Source organism: Suillus paluster (assembly GCF_016628075.1).
Source record: "Suillus paluster strain FC165 chromosome Unknown EDB91scaffold_55, whole genome shotgun sequence".
Classification (NCBI taxonomy): domain Eukaryota; kingdom Fungi; phylum Basidiomycota; class Agaricomycetes; order Boletales; family Suillaceae; genus Suillus; species Suillus paluster.
The window spans coordinates 201,900-217,136 of record NW_024537615.1 but is presented as its reverse complement, the minus strand read 5'-3'; the positions used below and the strand labels follow the sequence as shown (position 1 = coordinate 217,136).

The 15,237-nt window shown below is 45.4% G+C and overlaps 3 protein-coding genes across 3 annotated transcripts; 1 reads left to right on the top strand and 2 right to left on the bottom strand.

Annotated features, from left to right (window-relative positions):
* Positions 1-7,654: 7,654 nt before the first annotated feature.
* EDB91DRAFT_1084575 (uncharacterized protein) lies at positions 7,655-8,356 on the top strand (the record flags this gene model as incomplete). Its single annotated transcript, XM_041315787.1, has 1 exon — positions 7,655-8,356. The coding sequence occupies one exon, from the start codon at positions 7,655-7,657 to the stop codon at positions 8,354-8,356; it is 702 nt and encodes a 233-aa protein (XP_041174185.1).
* Positions 8,357-12,434: 4,078 nt separating this feature from the next.
* EDB91DRAFT_1039044 (uncharacterized protein) lies at positions 12,435-12,913 on the bottom strand (the record flags this gene model as incomplete). Its single annotated transcript, XM_041312855.1, has 3 exons — positions 12,435-12,505; positions 12,556-12,769; positions 12,836-12,913. Coding segments are annotated over 3 exons (363 nt in total), but the record flags the coding sequence as incomplete, so codon positions are not given.
* A 62-nt stretch (positions 12,914-12,975) lies between these two features.
* EDB91DRAFT_1238664 (uncharacterized protein) lies at positions 12,976-14,486 on the bottom strand (the record flags this gene model as incomplete). Its single annotated transcript, XM_041321749.1, has 6 exons — positions 12,976-13,017; positions 13,720-13,790; positions 13,903-14,090; positions 14,143-14,195; positions 14,238-14,299; positions 14,342-14,486. 6 exons carry the CDS (start codon positions 14,484-14,486, stop codon positions 12,976-12,978), a joined length of 561 nt encoding a protein of 186 aa, XP_041174183.1.
* Between the last annotated feature and the right edge of the window lie 751 nt (positions 14,487-15,237).

The window sequence follows — 15,237 nt, the reverse complement described above, 5'->3', positions numbered from 1 at the left end:
TTGGGGCAATACAGCCAAACCAGGCGTCATGGGGAGGGGAGTGTTTGAAAGAAGAAAATGAAAAAACTCACATTGAGCTCCTGGTTCAGCCAACATAAGCACACCACAGATCTAGCTCAGATCCACCCCAAGGGCAGGCTTGGGCCATGGTAATTGTCATGAGGACACTGAATGATCAAGGCTTAGCGAGAAGTTGTTGAGTGCGGACAAGAGGTAACTACTAACCTGACGGCAACAAAGAGCAGTGTGATTGTGACCAATAGTCACATTGCCTTCTTAAGGGAGCACCCCTGGGTCTGAGCACATGAGATATGCTGTAGATAGTAAAAGGGTTGGTTGTACATACCTCTGGGATTTATCAGAGCAGTGAATATCATAGTATGAATGTAAGGTTGCGGTTAGAGCAAATTTTTGAGGGAAGGGAACCAGAAATGCGATTTTTTGCTGCACTGGGTGCCACATTTTACAAGAAAAGAACAGAAAAGTGGTGGTAAAGTGTCTGCCACACTTTATTTTACCGTAAAATCTTGGGATTTTACGGGTGGCTGAGAGCTCCGGCGGTGGGATTTTACATGGACAGGGTGGGCAGGCACACTCGATCGTTTTCACCAGACAATGAAGCAAATTCTAAGACTTGTATTGCAGGGGTCTGGGTATATACAGCTGTACATATGGGCAGAAAAAACAAACACTTATCACGCTGTCTTTCTGCGTGTGCGCATGGCAAAGTTTGATGGAATCACGTTGCAACCATAGTGCGAGGCTGTTGGATGCAAAATGGTGACACAATGAGCCCAGCAAGCTCCATTGGTGAGTGGTTTCAGTGCTGACAGGTGGTCCTCGAGTGCAGGTACCAATGCAGTGCATCCTGCAATGGGAAGGCAACTGAACAGGAGCTGCAGATTTGCGCAAACCAAGGACACATAGTTACTACTACTCTAGTAAAAGACACGTCGGGTTGCTGATTTGTCAGCGAGATCATGTGCCATCATGTTTTACGGGCCTTTGGTAAAATAAGTCAATAAAACCAACTTTTCACAGATATGTTCCTTTGCTTCCCTGTCACTCAATACTTGATGGATCTTTCTGAAACCTTAAACCCATGATGCTTAATATATTCAAAATGCACTCCAGGTGTCCGATCATTAGACTTTGATGATTTGAAAGCATAGGCCCCTTCCACCATCAGCCCAGCAGTCTGGCTTCATATGGCCTTTCTTCTCACAGTTGTGACACTGGCCCTTGAAGCAGTGCTTCTTTCCATTGGAGTTTGCATTGTAGGCAGCATCATCATTAGAAGATGCAGACTTCTTTCCCTTTGTGTTGTGACTAAGATAGTTCTTCTTTCAACAATCCAATAAAGGATAATCAAGGTTGAAGCATATTGCAAGTTCTGCTAGTTGGATGTCAAAGGTCTGCTAGATCAAGGGTTCTGGCTAGTTGAGTTTCAAGGGCTCACTAGATTAGTGATCAGGCTAGTCTGCTAGCAGGCAGCTAGATTGGTAAACTTGAAGTATCAGGAGAGAACCTAGTAGATTCAAGTTAAGGAATCCTAGTACCAAGGGTGTGGTGTATATATGTATAGTGAAGATGGTTTAGGGTCAGTCTGTAGGTTGATGACCCTATCAAGAAAGGTAAGTGGAAGTAAGGGAAATGATATTGTCCAATCAGAAAAGAGATGAGAAGTGGTACAATGTTGAATTGATCAATCAGAGAACAGTATGAGTGTCATATACCAGATCTGACCACTCCAATGATATTAATATCTGCTCCATCTGACTACATCCTTTCTGCTCTACCCTTCGTCTGCTCCACTTGCTCCCTGCCCTAGTGCTTCTGCTTCACTGTCTTGTTGGTTACCTCCTGTATAGGTTCCATTCAACTGGAACCTCTTTCCCCATTTAGGTATATACTTTCCCCTTCAGCACATAACTCTTACTTCCTGGATCACTGGTATTTCCTATAACCGCTTGATTACTGATTCATTGTGTACATATTTATATCCGCCCTGACTTATGTTTTTCTCTGTAGTAATACTTACAAATTGTATACTCAGCACATAGCCTTATGCAATGGACTACTGATCACTGCCTCCTCACATAGAAGTATATAAACCTATCCTGTACTTAGCTAGTTTCCTCAGTCTTAATATTACTTGTCTTCCCTCAGTTTCTACTGGTGGGAATTCTCCATAGAACTTTGCTCACTCCTGACACAAGTCTCATCTTGTTGTCACCTCCACTCCTCTGCCCTGACTTAGAGCCGTGCTGTCATATCCCATACCTCCAGACCCAGAACTCCGGATCCTCCCCCCTGTGAAAGTCCAGTTCTCCATCCTATTCTCCGTCCTGTTGTCTGCCTGGTGTGGGTACAACAAGTGCAGCAGTGAGAAATTGATCTACTACAAAGTTGGGTCTTTGCTACCTGCTGCCTCACTTGAGAACAAGCATGTTCGACCCTAAAGGGGATTGCTACTGTGGAGTACTAGTCTCTGCCTAAACGACCCTAATCAACCCTACTGCAGGTAGGATGAGGATCCACAAAAATGCGGAACAAGCAGAACTCAAGCAGAATGAAGTGGAATGAAATGGAACTCAAACAGAATGAAGCGCAGAATGTACAGATTTGTCAGAACTTGCGGATCAAGTCGAAGGAAGTATATCACAAGGTTAGATTGATAGTGGGCATAAGTCAAAGCAGTCCTCTAGTAAGGTGAAGGAAAAGTCAGAGAAAAGTTGGAAGGTAAAAGATGGGAGGAAGTAAGTGAAGTAAGTATTTTCCGAAACCTTCTATGCTTATAGGGTACAGTATTTTCAAGGAACACGGAGATATAGGTAGCACATTCCCAGGATGCGGAAATGAAGGCAAGCAGTGCACATGGGCGGAATACTGCACAATAGGGGTCCATGCCATAAGGGCATGTGTCAATGTGATCCTGTTAAGGTCATGCTCAAGGGGGAGGTGGAGGTTACTCAAAGGGTTTTGGCTTCAGCTTGTGCGCTGCGCCCCTTACCCGAGTACATGCCTTTAATTTCCAAGAGGCAGAAGGGAAGTCCAATGGAAGTCTGGGAAGTCCAGAGGTCAGATGTCGGGGGGAGTTTGGCGGAACTTTGGAAGACTATGAGGGAATGGAGTAAGGCTACTCCAGACTTGTCTGGAGTAGAAGCAGAACAGAGGTTAGACTACCCTAAGGTAGAGCCGGAGAATTAGTCCTAAGGTTTAACCCCTAAGACTCGGAGGTAGACAAGAGATGAGACTCAAGTCCGGAGATGCAGGAATGAGCAGAACTAAGATGATATTTGAACTGAGGAGTTCCGGAGTATTACAGGAGTTTATATACTGTAGGTATTATGTAAGTAAATCAGTCAGCAAAGTAAGGGCTATGTATGAAGCATGTGGAAAGTCTATTAGTAAGTGCATAATGGATCAAAGCAGTGAGGTCAGAAATGAAGTAAGAATGGACGGATCAGTAAGCATAGTGGAAAGGACATAACCGGTAACTGGAGCAGTAACTATTCTAAAAGGAGATAGGGGTGAGTATGGAGATGAAGGCAGAGCGCCAGGCGAAATAACAGGATGGAGAACCAGACTTTAGTGGAGGAGATCTGGAATTCTGGATCCAGAGGTATGGGATATGACAGATCCAGATAATGTTGGAAGCAATGGGAAGAGAGATACAGTGTACCAATGAACCTGGAAGGATGGGGACAGGACATGCAAAGGTTGTCCAATGATGCGTGGGAATATCGGATAGTGCAGGCATGTTCCAGAGGATGCGCGGGAATGTGGAACCCATCGGAGGATGCACGGGAAATGTGGAACGTGTGGAACTGATATGAGACAATGTGGAATCGACAGGGTTTTACGCCTACAGTGGGAGTATTCCCCACACTGGCACTCCGCCTTCATCTCCGGACTCACACCTATCTCCTTTTAGAATATTGTTCTCCGGCTACTGGTTGTACACCTTTCCATTTGCTTACTGATCCATCCGTTCTGCACTTCATTTCTGACTTCATTTCTTTGATCCGTTGTACACTTACTAATAGACTTTCCATATGCTTCAGGCATAGTTTTTACTTTGTTGACTGATTACTTACATGATATCTACAGTATATAAACTCCTGTAATACTCCAGTACCTCCTCAGTTTGAATATCATCTTAGTTCTGCTCATTCCTGCTTCTCTGGACTTGAGTCTGATCTCCTGTCCACCTCCAAGTCTTAGGGTTAATCCTTAAGACTATATTTCCAGCTCTACCTTAGGGTAGTCTAACTCTGTTCCATTTCTACTCCGGACTTGTCTGAAGTAGTCTTACTCTATTTGCTCCTAGCCTTCCAGAGTTCCACTGAACTCCCCCTGTGTCTGACCTCCGGACTTACCCAGACTTCCCCTCTGCCTCTTGGAAATTAAGGGCATGTACTCGGGTAAGGGGCACAGCGCATGAGCTGAAGCCAAGCCCTTTGAGTTACACTTCCCTTAAGCACGACCTTAACACATGCTCTAAGTTAAACTATTCTTACTTCCCTCCACATGATAAACCAATGCCCTTGTCCCCTTCCGCTCCAACTCACTTCCCCCACCTCATCTGCCCTGCTCCTAGTCAGCCTCTCACTAGAAGCCTTTACCTCCCGACCCTCAAAGCGGACCAAAGCGGACCAACCATCCTATCATCGGACAATGTCAGTCCTGCTCCAAATTTGGGGCATGCACTCAGCTAAGGGTGCAGCACAAGAGCTGAAGCCAAGCCCTGACCCCTCCACTTCTCCATCCAAGCACAGTACCTAACAATGAGTAATCATCTGTGTAAGTGTTATGAGTAAGCATATAAGTAAGTGTTCATGTGTTGGACATGTTGATAAGCAGTCACAAGGCTTGATGAGTAAGAAAAGAAGTAAGAAGAAGAAAATATAGTGCCATTGTAACACTTTGTGGTGCATTGGTCATTGTCATATCCCATGTTTCCAGACCTGGAACTCCAGATCCTCACCCTTAGACCCAGACTTCCATCCTGATTTCCGTCTGGTGCTCCTATTTCATTTCTGGACCTGAACATAATCTTGTGCCCATCTCCTTTTAGACTTACTCTTCTCTGGCTACCAGTTATACTCTTTTCTGCCTTGCTTACTGATCCATTTCTCTGTATTCATTTCCAACTCCATTTCTTTTGATCTGTTATAGACTTACTAATAGGATTTCCACATGCTTCATATATAGCCTTGTACTATGCTGACTGATTACTTACTTGATACCTACAGTATATAAACTCCTGTAACACTCCATACCTCCTCAGTTCAAATACCAACTTAGTTCTTTCTCATTCCTGTTTCTCTGGACTTGAGTCTCTTCTCCTGTCCACCTCCAAGTCTTAGGATCAACTTCTTAGACTATATCTCTGGCTCTACCTTAGGGTAGTCTATCTCCACTCCGTTTCTACTCCAGACTTGTCCATAGTAGTCTTACTCTAACATTTCTTGAATCCCTGGAGTTCCACCAAACTCCTCCTGTGTCTGACCTCTGGACTTCTCTGGACTTTGTCAGACTTCCCTGCTTACTAGTTTGCTACGTTCAACTAGAAGTTGTAAAAGTGAATCACAAATAACCGGGGGCCGTTATTTGTGAGGTATGTGAGATATGAGAGAATATCTAAGGTCACTCCTTTGAGTGGTGAAGACTAGATGCGAGTTTTGCCAGTTGGGGGGAGGGGCTTCGGTTGGTGTTCGGCTTTAGCCGAGAGCCAAAAAAAAGAGAGTCTGAAGTCTCCGAAAGACAAGAAAGATCGAAACGATAAGAAACTTTGATGTTATGATCAGTGCTGCAAGTCATGTGACACATCAATGCTCAATGCAACTGATGCGAAGCAAAGCGAGAGCAAGGAATTGTTTCGATCAGAGAAAGCTGAAAAGGAGACAGCTAGACGTCAAAATAAGCACAACCGAAGTCCTCGAGTGTGAGGTATTTGAGAGGGTTTTCAGAGCACGACACTACCCATAACAAGCAAGGCTCACAAACAGTCGTGGCTGAAAAATGCGACTCCCCAACTAGCAGACTTGCGAGTGAATGATGAGAAGAGCAAATTTGGAAGTGGTAGGACCAGCATTAATCATGGTAATATATACCTGTGCGCTCGCGCCTGAAGGAAGTAGTGCCGAAGGAATAGTTTTCAAGGTTAATTGGCAAGTGGAAGACAATTGGGTAGGATGTACAAGTTTTGGTGAATCGCTGTGGTGTCGCGAGCATGCCGAACATCCTAGAATGACTTGGGTATTAACATGAAGTTAAAAAGAATCATCTCCAAGTGTGGATGAGCGTGTTCTGAGATTTTATCTGGGCAAGATAGCAGTAGTGCAGAAGGCCCTTGGCTAGAAGCGGCTGACACCACTCGATGACCAGTAAATGGCAAGGATCATGACTATCGAATGTCTGAACGACATTTGTTCTGCGACTGGCAAGGAGCGCAAAGACATTAATGTAAAATAACCCTATTGAATTTGTGATGTGAAGATTGACAGATAGAGCAAGAGCTGGGAAAACAAATCCAATCACTGCGCCATACAAATCTGACTCATGTCGAGTTGATCCAAGGGTTGAAAAAGATAAAACAAGATTGAATTGTTATGCTATACCAGAGGACTCGTGATGAATGGAGTCTGATGACTTTGGTGAAGCAATGAGCTGGGAGGCCATCTGAAGTGCATCCATTTGTCCGGATACAAAAGGGAATGAAGACGAACGACCAGAAAACAGAGTCAAGTGTTGCAAGTGTATACAGAATGTGACATTGTAGTCCTCATCAGGGCTCAGTGATGCGAGGTGCGGACACAGAGATAGGCAAATGAAAAACAAGTGTAAGACTGCACACACGGTCTCACGTGACTAAGGGAAGATGTATAGTATGCTCTGTCAGAGCTGCCAATAGCAGGAGAGACGTGTCAAGGTGTTTAATGCCTCCGTAGGAGCGCCAAGTCTACAAAAACAATAAAACAGGACAGGAATCCAGGTGGATGTCTTCTAAATGAAATGAAAGTCGAAGACGCTAAACCGATTCCGATGAAACTAGTGGAAGGGATGGTGATATCGAATTGCGTGCGCCCACAAGTGCTGAGGTTTACCAGCAAACAAGTAGCAATGGTCCGAACGGAGAGGGTCGGTCCCTCTTCCAGTGGTCGCATATACCTTGACCAGTGAAGGAAAAGACATTCCCCTACCAAAGGCCATCACATAGTCCAGCAAGGAGGAAGTGCAGCACCGTAGAACAGGTGTCCGACACAAATGAGTTCTAAAACCAATGTCTAGAACAAAGGAAAGAGAAGGGAGGGGCGGAAGACACAGGGCGAAGCAGGTATTGGAAAGCACAAAGTAGGGCTGAACAGGACACTAAGCAAAGAGAGACAATGGCTTGTCGAAGCATAGACATGCAAAATCCAAAGGGAGAGTGATTGTGTATTAGCAAAAGACGTAGACCAACTGTCTCGATCGTGAGCACTCTCGTAAGGAAAGGGAGACTTCGACCTGCACAAGTGTGATTGTGAACAATTCACCAAGAGGGAGGCATTGGCCCGCATTACCCAGTCATGAAAGATATGTCAACCAGCCGTCACGGTCACGCACACTTCTGCAAGGGAAAGAGGTATTGATCTGCACAAGTGCAGTCATGCACAACCCAAAGAGGAAGGCATTGGACCGCGTTACACGGTCATGCACGACCAACAGAGAAGGGGCGTTGACCCGCCGTCGCGGTCATGCACCATCCTGCAAAAAAGGGAAGGCATCGGCCTGCACAAGTGCAGTCATGCGCACTCCGAAAAAAGGAAGGCATCGGCCCACATTACACGGTCATGCACGACCAACAGAGAAGAGGCGTCGACCCGCCATTGCAGTCACGCACACTCTGGCAAAGAAAGGAAGGCATCAACCTGCAGAAGTGCAGTCATGTGCAATCCAAAAAGAGGAAGGCATCAACCCGCATTACACGGTCCTGCACGACCAAGAGAGGAGAGGCGTCGACCCGCCATCGTGGTCACGTACACTCCAGCAAAGAAAGGAAGGCATCGGCCCGCATTACACAGTCATGCGCAACCAAGAGAGGAGGGGCGTCGACCCACCGTCGCGGTCACGCACACTCCTGCAAAGAAAGGAAGGCATCGATCTGCACAAGTGCAGTCAAGTGCACTCCAAAAGAGGAAGGCATTGGCCCGCGTTACATGGTCATGCACAACCAACAGAGAAGAGCATCGACCCACTGTTGCGGTCGCACACACTTTGCAAGGCCTCAGCCTGTTCAAGTGCAATCATACACAATCCAAAGGGGGACAACATCAACCGTCGCAGTCGCACACGCTTGTGCAAAGGATGAAGGCATTGACCTAAACAGGTGCAGTCATGCACAATTCAACAGAAGGAAGGTATTGGCCCGCAGTACGTGGCAGTGCATGGCCATGTGCCGCCGATAAAGAGAAAAGAGGCATCAACCGGTTTGTCGCAGTTGCGCGTACTTGTGACAGCCGAGCGCAATGTACAAGAAGGTAAACCAACCACGGCCATGGTTATGCACATCCCTGTCCGAGAGAGAGACCCCACCATGCAAAATGCGGGTGATCAAACCCCAGGTAACAGGTGTTCATCAAATACAACAACAAGAACGGGAAACTTGAAAAGGCTCTGTAGGGTGGCCTTGAAGCAGGGGTAGCAGTCTGGAGGAAAGAAAGATATCGAAAACATGTAAAGAAATGGGTATATGTGCTGGAAACACAGCATGTATGCACTGCGGGTGAAGTTCTGGTGGCTAAGCACGATCACTGAAGCATGCAAACAGCTGCCGAAGTATGTGTGCCCGAATGCACATTCCGAGGCGCGCGAATGGCTAATGATCCACTACAGAAAGTGTGTCTAAAACACGATAGGAAAGAAAAATACGAAGGCTGAGTATATGCGCCGCATTATAGCATGTATGCGCTGCAAGCAACATGCAAGTGCCGAAGCACGATCACTGAAGCGTGCGAATAGCAATCCGTTAGATTGGTGTGCCTAAGTGTGAGCATCGAAGCATGTCCAAGGCTTCACGGTGCTTGGTCTGTGAGTGTCGAAGCACTGATGCCACAGCATACGGACGAGTGCCAAAGTATATGTGCTAAGGCGAGCAAGAGGCTGCCGATATGCCTGAAGAGAACCCGAGACAAAATGTAATGCAATTGAGTAAAGGCCCTTGTCAAGGGCGAATCCTCGTCACAAACGACGAGCAGAATCCATAGGCGAGACCTTAACACACACATGGTGTGTTATCATGAAGAAGAGAAAACAAGAAGGTGAATGTATGCAGCCTGGGGAAGACTGTAGAAACACTGACGTGAATAGTATGATACTATATCGCTCAACTCGTCATGGCCAAAGGCCAATAAACTGAATGGACTGAGAAGAACTCATCTTTGATTGAACAGAGTCGAGGGGTGCGAAAATACCCACAACACGACATATCGGTGCGTGTAGGATACAACCTCCGTGCGAAGACGACCACGTTGGAGGTACGTTGTCAGATGCGCGAAGCGCCAGAATATGACAGATTAACCAGATGAGCATCGGATTCTCAACATCAAAGAAAACGAGTGAGCGAGAGATGAAGGGAAGAAGTAAGATGCGTGCATATGATGCATTGCAACTTAGATCGCTCACTTGCTTAGTAAGCACTTGTTTGAGCTGTGCTTGCTCGCAGGCTCGCTAGCTAGCTCAAACGGCACCCTGCCTTTCAAAAATTAAAGGCACATACTTGGGTAAGGGGCACAGCGCATGAGCTGAAGCCAAACCCTTTGAGTTCTCCTCCCTTTGAGCATGACCTTAACAGTCATACTTATCAGTGACTGCAGCCATCAAGATATCTGGGGTAAGATCTGCACCAGAGACTCTGGCTCTGATACATGTAGTGGTCATCTTAACAAGTTTAACAAAGGATGTTTAGCTTTGTTAACCTGTAAATGAAAATTTGAACTCCCATCATCAAAGTCAAGGCATGACTTCAGAGTCAGGTTGTCATATACCTGATCCGACCGCTTTGTCAATATTAATATCCACTCCACCCAACATCCTACTTCCCCTGCTCTCCTACCACCTCCGCTCCATCCGCCCTCTGCCCAACCCAGTCGGCTCCTGCATTGGCCCCTACAGCTCCACTCGACCACCTGTCGGTTGCCTTCCGCATCATCCATCCTACTGTAAAATCTCCTTTCCCATTTAGGTACATACTTTCCCCATTTGCACATAGTACTTACTTCCCGGATCACTGGTACTTCCTATAACCACTCGACTAACTGATCCAACGTGTACATATTGATATCCGCCCCGACTTATGTTTTTCACCTGTGCCTACTTACAAATTATGCTTGGTACATAGCCTCCTACCAAGTACTAACTATTCACTACCTCCTACATAGAAGTATATAAATCATATCCTGTACTTAGCTACTCTCCAGTCTTAATATTACTTGTCTTCCCGCTGTCTCTACTAGTGGGGATTCTCCATAGGACTTTGCTCCCTCTCTGGACACAAGTATACCTTGTCGTCACCTCTGACCCTCCACTCCGACTTAGAGCCGCGCTCTAAGTATTCACTCTTACTTCTCTGACTCGACCAATCAATCCCCTTGCTCCCCTCTGTCCCAATAAACTTCCTCCGCCTCCTCCGCTCTGCTCCTAGTCAGCTTACCACTAGCCGCACTTACTTCCCGACCCACCAAAGCAGACCTAAGCGGTCCACTTGTCCTATCATTGGACATCATCAGACCCGCTCCAAATTCGGGGCATGTACTTGGCTAAGGGCACAGTGCAAGAACTGAAGCCAAGCCCCGACCCCTCCACTTCTCCATTCGAGCATGGTCTTTAACACAGTTGCATCATTGGCTAGCAGAGGATGACTCTACAGTAATATGTACATGCAAAACTAAATATATAAAAATCTAAGGCTCCATTTTATTCTGCATTTCCATAAGTCAATTTTGGAATGTGACCTCAATTCCAAAACTATGCTTGCACCATGTCTGTCATATCCATGATCCACACAAGTCACCTCCACACTCAGTTGGTGTCCTCCACCTTCAATTATAGTCCTCTGCCCTCATTCATGCTCTTCTGCCCATAAATACATATCTCTGATGTCAGGTACATTCCTCTGCCCCTGACTCAATCAAGGTATGAGGTGCACATCTGTCCATTCTGAGTTCCCTTTGTACATTCTGCTTTCCATCTGGTCCTGGTACCTTGTATGATCTGACTCTCCATTCCAATCTAACCTGTTGTATACTATGGTACATTGTACCTTTTGCTATTACTTTGTACTCTGCTATGCTGTGCTGCATAGCCCAGTATTTCTATAGTATATAAACCCTATGTATTCCGGTAGTGTTTCTACAATATGAATATAGACTTGAACCTATCCTAACCACCTCCAACTTGACTTAAGTCTTGCCCATTGTCTCTTCTGACTTTGAGACTAGTCTTGCTGACCTCTGCCTCTGTCTTCCAACAGTCTTTGCCTTACTTTCTACATCGAACTTAGTCCCTTGTAGTCTTACCTCTGTCAGAGCATGTCAGATGTAGTTCCCCACAACCATTAGGGGACTGCACGGGTATACCCCTGGGTATCAGAGGCCATACCTGCACCCGTACCCAGTGAAAACCCACACCTGCCAGCATGGGTATGGGTTTTCCTATGGGTATTGCACTTGCAGACCCACACCCGCACCTGTCCGGGGTATACCCATGGGTAGCACGAGGATTAGGAAGATGTTTTATACTACTACAAAGTGCGCTACTACTGGCTATCTAACTTGATGCAGTCCCAGCCATCATCAAGTTCCTGTTCATCATCACCTTCCAGATCAGCTAGTGCGGCAACTGACATCACATCCTCCATCTTGATTAAGTTGAGCTTGCTCCAGTATCTGAGGCACAATAGTGCATGCATTGATTGTGCTGACAAGCGAGATTGGACATGTGACAGGAGGAGACACCCACGGCTAAAGAGCCATTCAACATCAACCAATGTAGCTACCAAGTGAGTCAATGAGTTAGTAGACTACAATTTCATTGAAACAAAGGAAAACACATACCAGGTATTGTAAGGTAGTCCAATGCCATGCAAGAAAGGTGAGGATAGGTTTTATGATGATCATACCACCAGGTGAGGGCATCCATAACATGTTCAATGTCAGTGTTGAGGTACTGGTCAAGTTCATTGGAGGCAGCGCTTAGTTTTGGGGGTGTGAGTGCAGGGATATTGTCAAATATATTGCCCTGGAGTTCAAGTGACTTAGGACTAGCTCAGACAATCAATATGAAAAAAAACTCACCGAGGTGGGTGCTGCTTGTGCATCTGTGTCTTTGTCTGAGTTGGCCCCTGCTGAGTATGAGTATGAGCACTCAAACTCGTCTCTTACAAGCACCTTGGCCATCTGAATCCACTCATCTGTCCATTTGGTGAGCTTGAAGTATGCCAATTTGTGCCGAGGGTGTAAAACTAGATAGTAAAATATATTAGCGTCATGACTGAAAATATTTGAGACTTACCCATTGCAATTCTGTAGACTTCAGACCAGTCCATTAATTCATAGTAGTGATTTAAAGTTTTTTTAGCTAGTCCAACAGCAGTGTGAATTGATGGGAGGAATTTCTCATCCAGAGAGAGAGTTGTGAGCTTCTTGTCAATCAGATCCATCGCTGGGATGACTGTGGTGAGGTTGGGTGTTGACCGAGAAAAGAACAATGTTGCATCCTTCAGAATCTAGATCACAGACAAACAAATGTAAGTCAACAAGTTACAATGATGCACATGCATGTACTAATGCACCTTCAGTACATCTTGTAGCTGTTCAACAACCAACCACTCATTGTCCAATAGCTCCAAACTTCTCAATCCCAACTGTCTTCGTTACATCAAGGTGTCTGCAGCTTTCTGATACCTGGACACATACTCCAGCATATCATAAGTCAAATTCCAACATGTTGCAACATCGCAAGGTATATTAGTAACTGGAACACACAGCTCTTGAAGGATACTGTGCCACACTGGCAGGAGTTTTGTTGTCGAGTGGATTAACTTGAAGGCCAGCTTGCAGAGCTGCATAAAACATTAATCAAGGTCCATGTTTCATTTTTCACAATGCACATACCTTCACCAGAACTAATTTTACTGGTTGAATACTGTTTTGCAGGTTTTACCGTTCATCTCATGTCAGCATGGCTACTTCATCCACAAGCCCATCAACATTATCCGCCAGCTCATCACTTCCACCTTGCTCTGCAGCAGTGGCCCACTCCTCTGTTTCAATACCCTCGCTCAATTCTGCAAGCTCACAATTCAGCTGAGCATCCTTGGGTGCATTTATCTCTTCCTTCGACACATTGAACTCTCAGATAAGGGACTTAGCCACAAGATTGACTGTGTGCAAGAAGCAGCACGTGTGCGCTGCTGTCCTGCCAAACTTGGGGAGTGTTGTTGCAAGTTTGTCAACCATAACTGTGTTGTTGGACGCGTTATCACAGGTAATACTAAGAATCTAAGTTATAGTGAGTCCTATTCTTCTTTGGCTCATATTGTTGTGTACTGACCTTGTCTTTTATTCCAAATTCTTTCAGGATATCTTTGAATGCTGCCGCTAGTTCCTCACCTGTATGTGACTGAAAATCAGTCGGTCAGATGTTCAACTATACCTCAGTGAGTTTACAACTCACTTTCACTACTTCAACAATGTCTAATGGCATTGTTAGGGGTACACCATCAAGCTCAAGGTGTACACATACAGCTACAAATGCTCAGTGGTTCGTAGATGTCTATGTGTCAGTCATAAAGTTGAGTTTTCCCTTGTATTCTTAGTAGGTTGAATTAGTTTGTATTTATGGCTTCAAAAACTCAACTGACCTTGAACATTTTAGCAATTCTTGCACGTGTTCGAGCAAATACAAGACAGACATCATGCAAAACACTCAAAGGCGAAGGTATGTAAATTTCAGGTCTTCCTGTCTTCATTAGGCACTGAAACCCTTGGTCTTTGACAATATCAAATGGCCTCAGACTTTTGGACACCCATTTCACGATTTCAGCCCTAATTATTGGAATATTAGTGGGTGGACCTCATCATGTGTGAGTTCTCATACTTGGATTCTGTGCATGTATGTTGGCGGTGTGAGTATGTTACCTTTCCCTTCCCCTTTCACTCAAAGGCAGATGTAATTGATCCATCTCACAGGACACTTGCAACAATTGTTGTCCAAACTTCTGCAGCACTCTTTGCATCATCAGCCACCTGCAAAACTTCCTCACCCCAGCAAGACTTAGCATGCTTTTACATGTTACCAGTGGAACACGCATCCTTTTTATCAAGGAAACGGCGAATCGTGACCTTACACCCTTTAGCTGAACATTTAAAGACATGTGCATGATGTTTGTTGACTTCTTGAATGACTGGAATAGGGTCAAACAACACATAAATAGGTGACATCCATTCTTTCATCAAAGATTCTATATGCTTATGTCAATTTGTGTTCCCAGTCTTCAAAGACATATGTACTTACTCAACTCGTCTTCAGCACTCTGCTCTTCATCATCTCTGGCATTGTTGGCCTCATCATCCAAGCTAATGGTGATCGGATCATTGTGTAAAGCTTCCTCTTCCTCCTCTGTTTGGACTGTAGCCCAACAGCCTGTCTAGGGGACCATTGTGATCACTGGCTGTGCATCTTCAACTGTAGGTAATCTTATAGCAAGCTGCTTGTAATACTAACAAGTAGCTCACTAGGTGTCTGTCTTGGCTTTGCCTTCTTGGGTTGTGTGCTCCTCACACTGCTACCATCATTTTTTCGCTTTTTTGATGGCTTGGCCAACTTGTCATCAAGGGTAGCTTTGGCTTTGTCTGTGAGCTTTGTGACACGTCTCACAGCTGTTGAGAAGAAGGTTGGTTGCATGCTGTGATGAGTTTGTACAGATTTTCGTCTGGTAGATTTGTGTATTTGAGTATTTATGTAGCTTCAGACTCTCAAAATGATGGTGCTATTTGGTATATTTAGAGTTTTAGGTTTGAGTAATGTCAGAGTGCCAACCTTATTTTGGTGACATACCCACCTCATGGGTGTGGGTATGGGTGTGGGTATCCCAAGTTCAGACCCACACCCCAGGGGTACCCACACCCACGACCCATGTGGGTTGCACATACCCATGCAGTACCCTAGTGATGGCCATAGTAAAGTGAAGAT